The following is a 15,272-nucleotide window of genomic DNA, read 5'->3' as shown; positions in this document are numbered from 1 at the left end:
AACGATGCTGAGGAGTAAAGTTCAGTACTATGACATGTACACTAAGCTTTCCACAGCCTTAAGGAATTCAGGGAGAAATATTAAATAGGGCAACAGTAATAAAACTCATTAAACCTCCACCTTCCTTCCCTCCACAACCCCAACCAAAACAAAGTAAACTGTGAAAGCACTTGCCACCTCTTATGTTTTTATTATGTTTTATTATGCATGCGTATGCAATGAAGATATGCAATATGTCATATCGTAAGATGTGGACAGATCCCAACAAGCTTTTATGTTCTATTTCAAACAGGCAAAAATCAGTTTTAGTTTGTTAAATGGAAGAAAAGCACAGAAAGTCAGTCTTCAATCACACAAAACAAAGGCAGAAATTGAACCCGACCTTTTAAATCTGTATAAGTGCATAAAATAACCAACTGTGCGCTTTTGATAACTGAAAACCAGATAAAATCTGTGAATCTAGTTAGTGTTTGACAACTTGGTTTGATTTTAAAAAGTTTACCAATTCAGCAGGAATGCAAATGTGAAATTCAATCAAGTAATGGATACAAAGAACACAAACCCAAACTTTACCCTTCCTTCAACAGAGATGGTCAGACCGGCTTCCTATAGACTACTCTTCTTTCTTTCATTTATGGATGCATATAAGTTCAAAAAATAATTTTCAGCAGACACAATTAAGTTGTCAAGATCAAAATGAACTTCAAAGGTGGGTTTCATCCTAAAAACTACAATAGCAAGAAATACAGCAAAATGTGCAGTAAGTCCCCATATCTTGAAGGACTTTTTATGTTCGTGGTCATCATATGTAAAGCAGTGCATCCAGTCTAAGTAACCAGACGAGTTTTTAAATGGCATGGCCATGTAATTTAAGGGCTTGATAAAGTACTCCAATGGCACAACAAAAACATCGCTCACTTCATCTGGATTAGGAGATGCCTGGAAGGTATCCTCTATGAATCCTACAACTGGTGTTACCAAATGATTCATCTAGAAAAACAACAAGAAGAAAAAAAGATGACAGAAAACAAACACTAAGTTTGTACCAAGCAAAAGAAATTCCTTTATTTTAAAAACGTTTCAGATGTTACAAAAGGAGCACAGGAAACAAACTGAACTAGAAAATATATACACTTTGTTTGGAACTGGTTGTTTATGATCATCCTTCTTTCAAAGGTGGGCACAATCTATTAGAATAGTAGCTTGTATAAATCGGATACTGTTACCCTTTCAGATATATCACTAATTCTATTTATTAGTAGCAGTAAAGCATCCCTGTTCAACAGAAAGCTCTGATGGTAAAGCTCAAGATTTGTGCTATTCGATGGTAGTCTGGAGGAATTCCATTTAAGTTAAACTGAATGTATGCAGAGAGAAGACGCAGCATGATCTAAGAGCTCAGACTTGTGCAGCTCAAAACTACATAACCTAAAAACTAAAGGGATCCTTTCTACATACAGCTTCTTAAGTGTGTGGTTTTTGTTATCTATATTAAAATTATTTATCTCCAGGGGTCCCTTTCAGTCTAAATTAATCCTGCTCTGCGCCTGCAGTTGAATCAGTTAACTTTGAGGTTACATCACATTGCTCAGGGCTGTGCCTGGATAAATTCTGCCTGTCTGCTAAAACAGTCAAGGCAATCTACTCCACTGCTTGGCTAACCACATGGACTGTTTTCTTTGTACCTAATCACCTGTTGCTGCTTGTGTCCATCGCGTTAAGACAAGTCTAGAATCATCTTCTCTATAACCACTTAGGAGGTACATGAAGACGGCAACGAGATCCCCACTAACTTCAAGCTGAGCAAACCTGCTTCTCTCAGCCTCTACTCCTATTTCACATTCTCCAGCCCACTCAGCATCTCCTTGGCTCTGTTAGACTCTCACCAATTTACCAGTGTCTTCCAGATACTGCCTAAATTGACTTCATATGAGGTCTCACAAACTCCAAAAAGAGAAGAATCTCCTCCCCTCACTCTGCTGGCAGCACAGGCTGTATACATTAAGAACCTGTGATCATTTACAGTTACAGGTTTAAAAAGGCCACTATCAAACATATAAAAGGAAATTACTTGCTTTCTAACGATATGCTGACTGACTGAGTTTATTGCTTACTTTATCAATTCCTGGCACAAGCCTACAGATGACTTCCACTTTCTCCGGCTGCAGTCCCACTTCTTCCTTGGCTTCTCGGAGGGCAGTATCAATTTCATCTTTATCCATTTCTTCCCTTTTACCTCCTGGAAAACACACTTCTCCAGGTGATCTTCTCAGCTGGAATTTAAAGGAGTGCTACTGTTAAACATAATAAGTTTGTTTCACCTTGTGTAGCTCATGGTATAGAACCACCTCAGGCCTGATTTATCTTCCTGAAGACACTGTGATAAGAAGTTTTTGTAGATGAGAAGAAACGAGCCTTGTAAAGAGCTATGCATTAAGGTTTTGGTTTTACTCACACTAGGCCTATACATAACTAATCTATAGGCCTTCACTATTAGAAATGTGCATTTACATGCTTGTATATCACGTAATTCATGCTATGCCTTCTGCTTTAACGTTTCAGAGCTGGAAATCATCTCTATCTGTCACACCGACTCTCAGGACCCGGCCTCGCTCCGCAGAGGCCCCTCAAGTGTCCGGCCACACGCACCTGCATGGATCGGACTGTGAGCAGCAGGTACAGCGCCCCGTCCCGCAGCAACAGCGGCAGCAGCACCGAGGCCTTGCGAAGAGGCAGGTGGGAGAACTTGTCCCCAACATCGCACTCCTTCAAGCGGAGTTTCGCTTTCCCTTTTATACTCTCTCTAGAAGGAAACGGAACAAGAGCTGCGGCGCCCCGCACCGTACGCGGCCCGAGGGGACGCAGCGGAGCACAGAAGGTGACGGCCACACTCCGGCTCCCAGCGCGCTGCCCTTGTCCCGCTGCTGCCAGGCCCCACCGCGGCCTGTACCCAGCGGAGAACAAACGCGGAGCCGCCTTCCCCTGCAGCAGCCCCAGGAAGGCGGCAGCCGGCTCCATTCTTCCTTCCAACCCACGGCCGCCGTCCTTCGAGCCGTGCTTTACACCCGAGCCGGGTGGAGCGCTACCTTTCTCCACCGACCTCCCTCCTCTCCGCTGCCGCCATCTTTATCACCCACAACGCGAGAGCGGCTTTTCCCGTTGCCTCCCACAGCCCGCCCCTGTGACTGACAACCGCTTCCACCAGTCAGCACACGGGCTCGGCCTTTCCCCCTTCCCTCCCAGAGGAGTGTGGCGGTTCACAGCATCACAGAATGATCCTGGTTAGAAGGGACCTCAAGGATCATGTAGTTCCAACCCCCCTGCCTGGCAGGGCCACCAAACATACACCTTTACTAGATCAGGTTGCCCAGGATCCCGTCCAACCTGGTCTTGAACACCTCCAAGGACAGGGAATCCACAACCTCCCTGGGCAGCCTGTTCCAGGGCCTAACCACTCTCCTAGTGAAGAACTTCCCCCTAACATCCAACCTAAATCTTCCCTCTTTAAACTTAAAACCATTTCCCCTAGTCCTGCTATTATCAGCCTTTTCAAAGAGGTTCTGAGGTGGCCGCTGAGGAGAGGCTTCAGCCCAGGGGGAAGGTATCGCTAGGTGTTTATTTAGCTTATTTAACTACTTACATATATTTTTACATTCTTAAAATAGCTTGTGTACAATGCACGCATTGTTCCTTACAGTAAATAAAAACTCAGACATATTTACACGCGCATCCTTTCTGTGTCCGTGTTGTTCCAGTAGAAGTCAATACCAAATACATGAATATATTTTACAAATACATGAATGTATTTTACAAATACATTTCATTCTTCAGTGTAGTGCTTCAGTGAAATAAGCATGTGATCGGATCACTTCTTCATACACACAGTCCAGGCCAGGGAGCTTTTACTCCAGTAGGCTCATGGTATCAGATCTTGTATTTCTCTTTGGCTTTCTCTTTGAGAATGCAAATGTGCTAAAATAAATAAATAAGAAGTACAACTTAAGTCAAACTTTACCTTCAAAGGTAATATAAAGACTATTTTAAGTTATATTCCACAGAATCACACAGAATCACAGAATTATCAAGGTTGGAAAAGACCTAGAAGATCATCTAGTCCAACCATTACCAATACTTCCCGGCTAAATCATATTCATCAACACAACATCCAGACGTTTCTTGAACACTCCCATGGTTGGTGACTCCACCATCTCCCTGGGCAGTGCATTCCAATGCCTAACTACCCTTTCCGAGAAGAAATTCCTACTTGCATTCTCCTGTTGGAACTAGAACACAACATTCGTATGTACTTACATTCAGATCTCTGAAGTATTCATTATAGTCAAGGGCATATCCAACTACAAACTTATCTGGAATTTCAAAGCCTATATCTGTAAGACAAACACACGCCACAAGTCTTTTTAGGTAGTAGAAATATCTTTTAGGTACACAGTTTGCATTCAACATACGGTTTAAGTGTAACGCTAAGAAATGTTTCATCCTGCTTTCAAGGTACTTTGAATGATTAAATTTAAGAATCAGAGCTGAAAATTGATGATAGGGGTTAGAATTTATGCCATCTTTATCAGTTACTTACAGTCTGGTCTGTAACCAGGACTTCGGTTTGTCATTTTAATGAGCAAGCTGTAATAAAGAGGAGGAAAGGTTAAGAGTTTTAAAATGTCATAATCCAAGCTCTGTTCTTTGCTTCTTCCACTCTTCCCCAATCATCTTCTATAGTAGTGTAGTTAAAATAATTTTATTGTTTTATTTGAACAGTTGTAGAAGTAGTTTTCAGCCTTATAACAGAGAGATAATTGAAAGCTTGAATCTAGGGTCATCAGAAAAGTCCAAATGGTATTTACTGCTTTACATTTAATTCTTTTCAATTCTGTATGCAAATCTTTTGTTCCTCCCTCCATATAGCCATGTATCAGCAAAGTAGGGTAGTACTGATAGGGGAATCCAAGCAGCATTTAAAGATTTTAGGGGAGAGAGAATCTATCAGTCTTTATAGACTAAGCAAGAAAGGCCATGAAATTTCTTTATTATTTTAACAATGAATGTGTTTGTGCATATCCTAATTATTCACGAGTGATTTTCCTGTATCTTGTTACCATGCATTAATAAATAACCATGTGATTATACCTTACTACTTTTATCATCTTTGGTTCATAGTCCTTCAGTTTTGAAAGCAGTGCCTTCATTGTTCTACCAGTCTCAATAATATCCTCAAAAAAATAAATAAAAAAAAAAAAGATCATTCAAGTCTGAAAGAAAAAGCATATTTTCACTCTATTAATGTAAAGCAGAAAAAAAAAAACAGCAGCCCTGACAGTGCATTAAGATGATATTCATGCTTTAGCTAACATGTGATTAAGTGTTGTTTTAAATGTAATTAATATTAACCTTGCAAAGTAGGCAGAACAACACCTCCCCCCTTAGAGGATATATATAAAATAAATCTTTACTCACCTCTACTACTAACACATTCTAGAAAGAGAATAACATAGGGAAGGAAAGAATAAAGTGTTACATGAAGCACTTCAGCAAATTAAACAGAAAATGTTTGTATTAGAAATTTCACTTACATGTAAGATGTAATTAGATTTCAAAGGAGCTTGTCACATAGCTACTTGGAATTACTTAAATAGTTGGATTTTGTTGCTTTTCTAAGAGTCCTAATGAAATTGTGTATATAAAGATAAAACATTGAGACAACTACCAGGTCACGTGCATAGGAAGAACATTCTGAGAACATATTGCATAAATGAGTTCAAGACGGTTCATTCCTGTAGGTTGTGGTGGGAAAAAAATAAAACCAAAACATAGAACAGGACTTTTAGAAGTGTTTCAGTGTTGATCATGTTAAGTTTCCACTGAGATCACTGGGAATTACTCTGTTTAAACGTGTGAATTATCATTAATATAAACAGCCACTTAAAGCTTATTTATATAGTAGAAAAATCTTAAGGGCAGACTTCCTAGAGGATACATAAGAACTGCTCCTTCTTAAAAACCAAAGTTCCTCGTTCATACCTTCCCATTTAATGCGGACAGTTCTTCTCCAACAATACTGATTTTCTCTGTAGGTGAATCGTTCTAGAAGGAGAAAATGGAATTCACACAAAATATGCTCAAAAATACAGCACTGCATGTATATAAACATGTGCTGCTTTGGCTGTTCGCCTGTGAAATGGTACTTGCAGCTCTACAAAGCACTTCTTCAGTGAAAGAGCTTTTGAGCTGTTGGGAACAAGGCAAGGATGTGAAATATCAACACAGGCATGTTAGCACAGAATGCTTCTGAACAAAAATACATCCACATTCCTGGAATAGGCACCAAATGGCTTTCGGCTATTTTTGTTACTTCTAATTTGTTTTAGAGTTTTATGAAGTATTTATAATATATTGCGAACTTTTGTATTTAGCATGCGATACATTTGTATCAGTGCGCAGGGCTTAAGCCTTCAAAGCAAAAAGGTGAAATAGAGAAAACACTGAGAGAGTCATTGCTTTCCAGTGGTTGGCTCAGGCCAGCCAGGGTTGGTTCAGCAAGCTTCCCCTTCCCTGGTACATGGATTTCAAAACCAAATCGCTGTAGTAATGACAAGCAATGCACCTAGAGAAAGTAAGTAGGTCTCTGATGCTGAGCTCTTGTCCACTCTCCCTCTTAAGAAAGGGTGCAATATGAAAGAGAATAGAATCTATACAGAAACCACAGGCCGGAGAGGAGGACATTAAAGACCTGACCCTGACTTTGTTACATGAAGTGTCCATCTGTACATCAATTCCAGTGAACTTACAATATTCTTCTGATCATTGGGCAGATCAGTAAATTGATTTACTAACTGTTTTCAGTACATAGACTGCTCTTAACATGATAAATTCAGTTTTCATGGAACTTCCATATAAATATTTAGTGCTCAGAATGGCAACATATGGGGAGAATCAATTTTCCAAGTGAAAGAAACTTACTCACACAGTAGCTTTTTATTCTAACAAAATCCACAGTAACAGGCACTGACTTATCACCATTTTGGTTTAGTGCTTTTATATGGTCCAGCAAGTCAGCAAAGAACTTGTAGCCTCCTTTAAGGACACAGAGTGCAACAATGTGGTGGCTTCCCATATCTTGCATGATATCTCTAGCCAAACGTTCTGTCCTGGAAGAAAAAACAAACCCCAATTTCTTTAGAGTGTTTTGTACATCATATTTGTTTGTTTGTCCATCAGTGTTTGTTGTGCCATTGTTTATTTTTAAGTAACAAAACTGTGACCACATTAAGACCCTGGAAACTTAGTTCGCATGTGCAGTTAAGTTCACCAAATGACAACTACTCTATCTGAAATACTGTTGATTGAAGTTATGTCTAAATAACACGGAAACAGAAAGCTTAAAGATATTTGAGGTAACAGAAGCTTAACTGAGGTTATAGAAGAGTCCTCTCTGTAAAACATTTCTTGTATTAAACTCTAGAGCAGAACTTAATTTTAGAACCACAGGGTTTCCATACTTCTTGTGGGCTATACAGACAGGATAGAGCATCAGCCTCTTCATTTGGGGGGAAGCTAGTCATTGCCATCAATATCACTGCTGTTTATTATTCTCATACCTGTCCAGGATTAGTCCATGAGGAATGAAGACTCTTTCTATATCTTCTTCATAATGCTTAGGAATACAGAACAGGTTTTTGTTATAGCCACTGTCTTCATCTTTTATCTGAAAAGGAAATAACTAAGAGTGAAGATGGAGCCATTCAAAGGGGAGAAAAAGAAGAAAGCCTTCCAGTCTAGCACAGAAAGAAAGAAAATCACCTTGTGATCACCTAGGAGAGATGAGCGCTTAGGAATCAGGGAACAAAAACGGACCGTAGTGAGCAGAGATAGTTTATGACTTGCAAAATTTGTGACAGTCGCAATAAGATCATCAATTACCACCTTCTGAATTGACCATTAATCCACTTATGGATAAAATAAGATGGACAGTTGTTTCAAAAGACTAGAAGGTCATTCATAATACAAGGTAACACACATTGTTCAGCCAGGAAAAGATTCTAAGCATTCTGCAAGTACTCAAAATTAAAAGGCCTTGATATTTGCAGTTAAACTTACAAGAATAGTTTTGCAGTTGATCACAACCCAGTATGTCAGTGCTGCTGTTTTGCCTGTTTTAGTTACTGTTTTCTTCATGTCTGAAATCAGTGAAATGAAAGCTCAGGTGAGGGGTTGTTTTCAAAGCAAGTTTGTTTATGCCTTATTAATCTTGCAGGAGATACTTGTTACACTTGTATCAGCTGTACAGCATTGCCAGTGGTAATGTAACTATGGAACAGATCTTGAAGCATACAGGTGTGCATGGTGACAGTTGCTTACATCTTCTCCAATAGCACAGTTTAATACTTTTTAATTTGGTTAATAAACATGCTTATTAAGACAGTTTTTTTTAGACAATCATTACAGTAATGTTTTGTTTTCTATTATGTTTAAAGAAAGTAAGGTTTACTGAAAGGTTCGTGAGCAAAACATCAAGAATTGCCTCAGTTTGAGAACCACATCGCCATAGCAACATGCTGCCTCTGCCTTACAGGCTCACAAAAGCACTTGTATCATGGCACATGCTAAATAGTACAGCAGTACTATATATATATACACTCCTCTTATAATAAAGAAGCCTATGAAGCTGTAACACAAAGTCATTGAAATTTTAATCATGAGCTTATACCTCAAGGAATCAGTTGTTTAAGTGGGATTCATTCTTGTTTTCTGTTCTTTTACTGATGTAGCCAGATTTCATAGTTACAAAGGGGAAAAAATGAAACTGACAAGCTACAACAATTAAATACAGTGGGATTCATAAGTACGTGTTGTTTCATCAGCACAGAATGAAAAAACACAAATGTAAGTACATTAAGGTTAAATACAGATTGTCACATTAGTAAATAAATGAGTGTAAAACATATATCTGCTATAAAAGCTGCTATGAGAGATGATTTTTTTTAGTAAAAGTAGAAAATAATGCTTTAAAGCATTATGACTAAAGTCAATATGATTAAAACACGTGATTAAAGTCAATATTTCTATTTCTAAAAGCATACTTTTTTTTCCCTTGCTGTAATTAACCTTCCCCCCATTTTCAAAGCTCTCTTCAGTTAGATAATACGAATGCGCCGTGTTTTCTTACCTGCAATCCACAAGCCATAATCTCACTTTAAACTGTATTACCAGAGAATGAGATGGTGTTGTTATTGCAGTTTTTCTTGCTTTATTTTCATCCTGCAGTAAGATCGTGACCCGCTTCTTAGCAAGGTCAGACCCGCTATCCTTCCTAGAGGAAGTGTTACTTCCTTCTACTGATGTACTGACATCACAATCCCAGGTTTTTACTTAATTAGATTAACCAGAAATAAAATGGGCATTAGTCCTGCTGCAGCCAATCAAGAGTAAATATAACGGAGAATGAAGGATGCAAAAGGAAAGCACATGAATCAAATTAGTTAAAATGACTGGGTAGGATAGCATTTTTTTAACTGGCAGCACAGATCTGCTAATTGCTCATAGCAGGTGGCAGTTCAGTGGTGTATGTGTAGAAGATAGTTCTGTATACCCATTTCTTATACAATATTTTTACTGTCATTTTTTCCTTAATAAAGTCTACACATTTACTTTTTACTTACCATAGAAAACTAATGTTTGGATAAACAAAGCCAGCTTTTTAACAGTGACTTGAAGCAGAGGTCTGTGTCTGTTGAGACATGGTGAACCCAGGTCATCACTCTGTGGAGAGAGGTCGATAGTTCCAGCACTGTACTCCATAACATTTTAAATCAAATGGCATTGACATTCACTGTAATCTGATTATTTTAATGTACCAAACCCAGTATTATCTGGGATTAACATGAAAGTCTTAGAGTTTTGAAAATTAATCCTACTAACAAAATGAGCTAAAGGCAGCTTGCACACATTGAGTTACAGAATGTTCTTACCAGATTGAGTACATTTTATTAATTCAGCTGTATGAGTGTTTTCATGGTGGGGGTGGGGAGGAAGGACAGGGCAACAAAAGAAGATTTGTAGAAGCTCTTTAGATCGTTGCTGATAACACTTGGAATATTGCAGGAACAGTCTTTGAAGCGAATTAATGGGCATATCCACAGTTTTCATTGATATCTTGAATAGTAGCACTACTGAGGAATTATTAATGCCTTGAGACTACTTGGCCTCTATTTTTATTCAATTAACATTATCTTCCTTCCATGAATTTTGTATCATTTTCTTTACCTGACATAAGTGAACTCCCTATCTTGTGAAAAGCCATGCTTTCCTATTTTCTAGTATAACACACTCTTTTCTAACAGGTAGTAATTTGGCTTCAGAAACCTGGGATGGCAACCTAAGAGATTATTGTTTTGACATTGCTTTCTGATGTAGTCAACTGTACAGCTGGAATGAAATTTCCCTCATTAAACTGGGGAAATAGGTCTATTCTGCTTATATCCCCATAGGTGGGAAGTGCCAAATGGGCAACTGTGTGGCATCCAGTATTTTCTGAATGGATTCATAAGAAATAGTCAGGTTGACAGCCTGTGTGAGGAAAGAAAAGATCCTGGAAACTCTTTGAGGCTTGGAATAATTGAGTTTAACACTGGGCAAAATATACACTTTCATTACACTTAAAGCTGATTCAAGAATCCTTTGCTTACTCTGAAACTGGGGAAACTACTTGTCACGTCATCTTTATTTGAGCCCTAACAGTAAATGCATACACTACCACTGGGCAATTACTTGAAATGCCAGAAGATGTGATAGTGGTTTCAGTTGTTATTGGTCAGAGATTTACATTATGAAAATCAGTGCTACTGTGAAAGTTTTTATGATCATGTTCTAAATTTACAGGTGAAAAGTTCAGCCAGTAGTTGTAGCCTGTACAAAGAGACTGGAGATTCACAGAATCACAGAATTACCAAGGTTGGAAAAGACCTAGAAGATCACCTAGTCCAACCATTACTAATACTTCCCAGCTAAATCATATTCATCAACACAACATCCAGATGTTTCGTGAACACTCCAATGGTCTGTGACTCCACCACCTCCCTGGGCAGTGCATTCCAATGCCTGACTACCTAGACTAATTATATCAGCACTGATAATGTGGTAAAACAAGAACCAGTCAATGCAGAACAATGTTGCTTTTGTCCTTTCATTCATTCCCTGATCTATTGAATCAATAAGCGATTTTTAGAGGACATTATTTTGCTGTTTACATACTTGTAGGTTTGCTAAACAGTTGTACATTTTCTTACAGTTTGAAGGGACTCTTAAGTGCTGCAGCTATTTTAAATCTTCTCAAGAAACACGTACAAGTTAAGTTCAGACCAGCACTTCCATTTAATTACTTTAAATTGGGAAGCAAATTCATGTTGCTGGATGCATTCTACATCTGTTCCGTTATTTTACCAAGACTACAAATAAAACATCAGAGAAAATGTCCACTAGAGGGAAGCCTCTACCACAGATGACAGTTCTTGCCAAGAGGAAAGAAAAATTATTTAAATAAAAAACAAAACACTTTCAAGAATAAGACCATGTTCAAGTAATATATATATATATACAGATCTCTCACTGAAATACAAATAAAGTCAGGTACGTTAAAACAGGCCTCCTAAATATTTAGACCAGTTTCTGAGTGTGTATAACGATAGATTATAGGAGAGCTGCTCTCATTGGCACCACTGAAGACTTGGTTCAAGGACTATAAGAGACTGATAAAGCATTAAATTAATGCTGAGAACTTTCATTCAGTGACTAATGTATTATTAAGCAAACTGATTAATATGCTATAGAAACATTTCTATTTCAGTAATTTGGATCCCATCCTACATCTGTTTTTGTTGGATGCTTTAAGTCATAGATAAGACCAGCTGCTTAACCAGCTTGCTAAAAGGCTGTTTGGAAGACACACACAACACATCTATGCCAAACAGTGCACATTTACTGTTGGAAATTAGAAACAATTTCACAATATTCAGTCTTTGTATTCCACTACTATAGATTACGTAGTTCCTTTACATAAAAAAACTGATTGGTATGAACATTCCTACTTTCCTTGGCTGTTTTCCTGTTAGCAAACATATAAGGTTATTTATTTTATTAAAGCAGAAAAGTGATCTAGGTCTCAGCCAATATTAAATATCTATAAATATCATGTTTGAGAAGGTTTTCTCATTTTGCAGCTCCTCTATTACTCTAATGCTTAGGAAATACAGACTGATTGATGGCAGAAGTTGAAGGAAACACCCCAGTAAAAGGTGACTCCTATTTAAGTTTGAATATTTATTGTGAACACCCCAACTTCAATTCTTCATTCCCAATTCTGAGGACTCAGACATTTTGATTGCTGACATGGAGGAAGTGCACAATATTTATTGACCAAATCTTTCCAACCACGAAGTAAATGTTGGTATGGCTGTTGGTAGAAAATCTTTAAAGATATTTTGCCACATTTTTGCACATTTTGTAGATAGAAGTGTTTCAGTCTCCCGGACTGTCTGTGTCAGAAAGTCATTTTGAGAGAGAATCTGGTTAGGACAGAGGGAATGGAGCATGAGGACAAAGCGTCAGAACTTCTGGGTTTTATTCACAGCTCTGACACTCTGTTTATTTGCTGTATGACCCCGGCAAGTTTATTTTCATGACTGCTTCTGTTTCACCTCTGACCTTCTTATGTGTCTGCTATTCCCCTGTTGTCTCCTGTAATGAGCTGACCATAGTTTTTTTGATACTTCTGTGTGCAGCGAAGGTCAAAGTTATTTTTGGGAAATTGCCATTTAAAAAACAAAACATTGTCGTCATTAGCTAGTGGTCAAATTAATGATTTAAAAAAGATTGTGTTCTATTTACTTGAAAGTTAAAGAATGGTTGTTCTAGTTTGATATGTCATTGAGCAAATATGAGTTGTTCCAGAGCTGCCATAGTGTTCAGCGTGTCTCCCCTGCCAAAAGCTGGTGGAATTGTTTTACCTAGGGAGCAATGGGTGGTCCAGGAAGTGGTCTGCTTGGATCTTGGGGAGTTGGACTCATCTTCACTACAGAGATGTTTAATAGAAATATTTGTTGAACAATGGCTGAGTATGTGATTACAGCTGTTTTCTTTTAGCAGTGTAACAACAGTAACAATTAAATCCATATTTCTCCTTGGATATTTATTTTCCTGAATTCATTCTTAGTGCAGTGAAAGAATTTGATGTGAATTGCAAGACAGAACTGTACATAGTTGATTTAGGATTACTTCTTACCCCTTTATGATTATGTTATTACTGAGACCTGAAAATATACTGCAGAAATATATACCAAAGAGAAGTCACAATTAAAAATACCCTAAAACTCTTCCATTTATTTACATCTATTCATTATTTTTAATTATTAACAATATTCTGTTATATATAATATTCAGATTTTCAGCATTTAAAGACAGAAGAAAGCTAGTATGTAGCTTCTGGATCCTTTCATGCTCCACAGGACTGAACAGCTTTGCCAGTACGCAAATATCACAGTCTGAAGATGTTGATTTAGTTTTAATAAGACTGAATACCCATAATATAAAATACATCTGTCTGCATATACAGCCATTCTTGTAGGAATTTTACTTAAGATTTATGAAAGCTTGCCTGAACTGAAGACCTTCTACAGGGCTTCATTAAACTCATACATATTTGCATAAAACTACTCCAATAAAAACCTGGAGTTTCAGTATCTGACTGAACTTCAAAGAGATCATCTATGAAGAATGTAGCTATGCATTTCTGAACAGCTTGAAGCAAGATTGCTTGTTGAAGGTTTAAGCTGGCAAACAAGGTAGGTTATGACTTTTACACCATTGGCAGATGTGTCTTCCTTGCACATGGCGTACTTGGAGCTCAGCAGAGGGTAAGTGACAGCTTAGTACTGCTGAACAAACTGAGTTACCAGGATATCTGCTTTGTATCAACATATGATTTATGCTTTGAAACACAAGCAGAACATCTCTATTCTATTACTTGATAGTAACAACGTGACTGTTACAATTTTTGCAACAGTTTGTTTTCTACAGCCTGTGAAAATGTGTCATTCATTAAATGTTAGGCAACAACTCATGATGTTATAGCTGCGAATATTCTTTCTTGCAATAAGATATAAACTAGCATCCAGTAGAAAAAGGAGCTTTTAAGACAGGGAGTGTTTGTGACCATACTGCTCACTCAGGCTTTTCATTGCTGACAGCATTTAGCCTTAATGAAATCATTTCAGTCCATTAGCTTTAGAAGGGCATTTACTTCTAATCTTTATGGTTATATTCAGAAAAGGGTATGAAAGCCCATCTGAAACAGTATAATAATTTAAACCAATAAAGACTCTGCTAGTAAGAGTCTGTAACTAACACTGAGGTTTCTGTGGGGATAAAATGGTGCATATAGTGAGTCTACCCAGCAAAAACATGGCAATCTATTAAAAGAAAAATAAGGTTTAGATAGCTAGGAGATATAACAGTATTCTTACACAGCTGTGTCAGTAGGCTCAAAGTAAAGGCTTCTGCACTGAATTAAAACACACAGTATATTGTTATGTTTAACTATATTAAAAAAAAATAATAATGATATCAAGTTGTATTTTCAAAATAGAAATGTTGAGAATTAGGCTTCCAGGGAGCTGCAAGGGACAGCACCTGCCCAAAGAACAAGGAGCCAAGCACAGTAATAACAAGCAGGGTAAGGGCCCCACATGCCAGGGCTTAATCCTACAGTACCTCAGGGAGGAAGGCAAGGCAGACCTGTGGATGGCAGCTCATGTTGACAAAGTGTCCAGATCACAGCTGAGGTTGTAGTCATGAGAGGTCCACACTCAAGTCAAACAATGGATCCACAGGTCAGGTGAAGTGATAGCCAGGCAGTCCTAGGCTTTCTGCAACCCCTTGGGTAGTCTCTACTGATATCTAAAGAAGAGAAATAAAATATTCAATAACTAATTTACGTGTCAACCAATTATTCTATCAGTTCTAAATGTAACTTGTCACCATGTATGACATGATATTTTTTTGTTTGTTTCTGATTTACTTCAGTGCTGATTTGAAAGTGATAAAAAGCTCTTCCTTCTTTTTGAAGCACATCCGATTCTCAGCTTTTGTGCATAGATACTAATTTGTGTATTTTATTGAACATCTCTAGACTTTTTTGCAATCCAAAGAGAAGACAACTCAGAGTTACACATTATCTCTGACAAGTTCGTACCGTAATACAGGGA

At 37.9% G+C, this 15,272-nt stretch overlaps 2 protein-coding genes across 9 annotated transcripts; both read right to left on the bottom strand.

Annotated features, from left to right (window-relative positions):
- Nucleotides 1–180: 180 nt before the first annotated feature.
- On the bottom strand, nucleotides 181–3,131 carry NUDT7 (nudix hydrolase 7). 2 transcript variants are annotated; one of them, XM_015874166.2, is made up of 4 exons: nucleotides 3,087–3,131; nucleotides 2,650–2,803; nucleotides 2,115–2,273; nucleotides 181–990 (listed from the first exon to the last, which is right to left on the bottom strand). In XM_015874166.2, the coding sequence occupies exons 1-4, from the start codon at nucleotides 3,122–3,124 to the stop codon at nucleotides 607–609; spliced, it is 735 nt and encodes a 244-aa protein (XP_015729652.2). In that variant the 5' UTR covers nucleotides 3,125–3,131; the 3' UTR covers nucleotides 181–606. The 2 variants fall into 2 exon arrangements, with proteins under 2 accessions (XP_015729652.2, XP_015729651.2); XM_015874165.3 differs by having other exon boundaries at nucleotides 2,650–3,131.
- Nucleotides 3,132–3,597: 466 nt separating this feature from the next.
- LOC107319417 (hypoxanthine-guanine phosphoribosyltransferase-like) lies at nucleotides 3,598–14,964 on the bottom strand. Of its 7 annotated transcripts, none has more exons than XM_032447111.2 (11): nucleotides 14,779–14,964; nucleotides 9,675–9,774; nucleotides 8,113–8,192; nucleotides 7,614–7,720; nucleotides 6,980–7,163; nucleotides 6,037–6,099; nucleotides 5,473–5,490; nucleotides 5,146–5,228; nucleotides 4,595–4,641; nucleotides 4,312–4,388; nucleotides 3,598–3,972 (listed from the first exon to the last, which is right to left on the bottom strand). In XM_032447111.2, the coding sequence occupies exons 1-11, from the start codon at nucleotides 14,818–14,820 to the stop codon at nucleotides 3,925–3,927; spliced, it is 849 nt and encodes a 282-aa protein (XP_032303002.2). In that variant the 5' UTR covers nucleotides 14,821–14,964; the 3' UTR covers nucleotides 3,598–3,924. The 7 variants fall into 7 exon arrangements, 5 of the variants coding, with proteins under 5 accessions (XP_032303002.2, XP_015729668.2, XP_085407974.1 ...); XR_014947798.1 differs by having other exon boundaries at nucleotides 3,716–3,972; nucleotides 6,976–7,163; XM_015874182.3 differs by lacking the exons at nucleotides 9,675–9,774; nucleotides 14,779–14,964 and adding an exon at nucleotides 9,182–9,309.
- Between the last annotated feature and the right edge of the window lie 308 nt (nucleotides 14,965–15,272).

Source organism: Coturnix japonica, chromosome 6, assembly GCF_054131305.1.
Source record: "Coturnix japonica strain WE chromosome 6, WE-NBRP24, whole genome shotgun sequence".
In the NCBI taxonomy this organism is placed as follows: domain Eukaryota; kingdom Metazoa; phylum Chordata; class Aves; order Galliformes; family Phasianidae; genus Coturnix; species Coturnix japonica.
This window is presented reverse-complemented; position numbering and strand designations above follow the sequence as displayed.

What these genes read in the sequence shown, in the direction of transcription:
- NUDT7 (XM_015874165.3), bottom strand. Translation starts at nt 3,018, where the DNA reads ATGGAGCCGGCTGCCGCCTTCCTGGGGCTGCTGCAGGGGAAGGCGGCT. An exon ending in TCACAGTCCGATCCATGCAG is followed by an intron (nt 2,274 to 2,649) that starts GTGCGTGTGGCC and finishes TTTAAATTCCAG; the next exon opens with CTGAGAAGATCACCTGGAGA. An exon ending in TTGTGCCAGGAATTGATAAA is followed by an intron (nt 991 to 2,114) that starts GTAAGCAATAAA and finishes TTGTTTTTCTAG; the next exon opens with ATGAATCATTTGGTAACACC.
- LOC107319417 (XM_032447111.2), bottom strand. Translation starts at nt 14,820, where the DNA reads ATGAGCTGCCATCCACAGGTCTGCCTTGCCTTCCTCCCTGAG. An exon ending in CCAAACATTAGTTTTCTATG is followed by an intron (nt 8,193 to 9,674) that starts GTAAGTAAAAAG and finishes CACTGATTTCAG; the next exon opens with ACATGAAGAAAACAGTAACT. An exon ending in CATGGACTAATCCTGGACAG is followed by an intron (nt 7,164 to 7,613) that starts GTATGAGAATAA and finishes TTTTTCTTCCAG; the next exon opens with GACAGAACGTTTGGCTAGAG.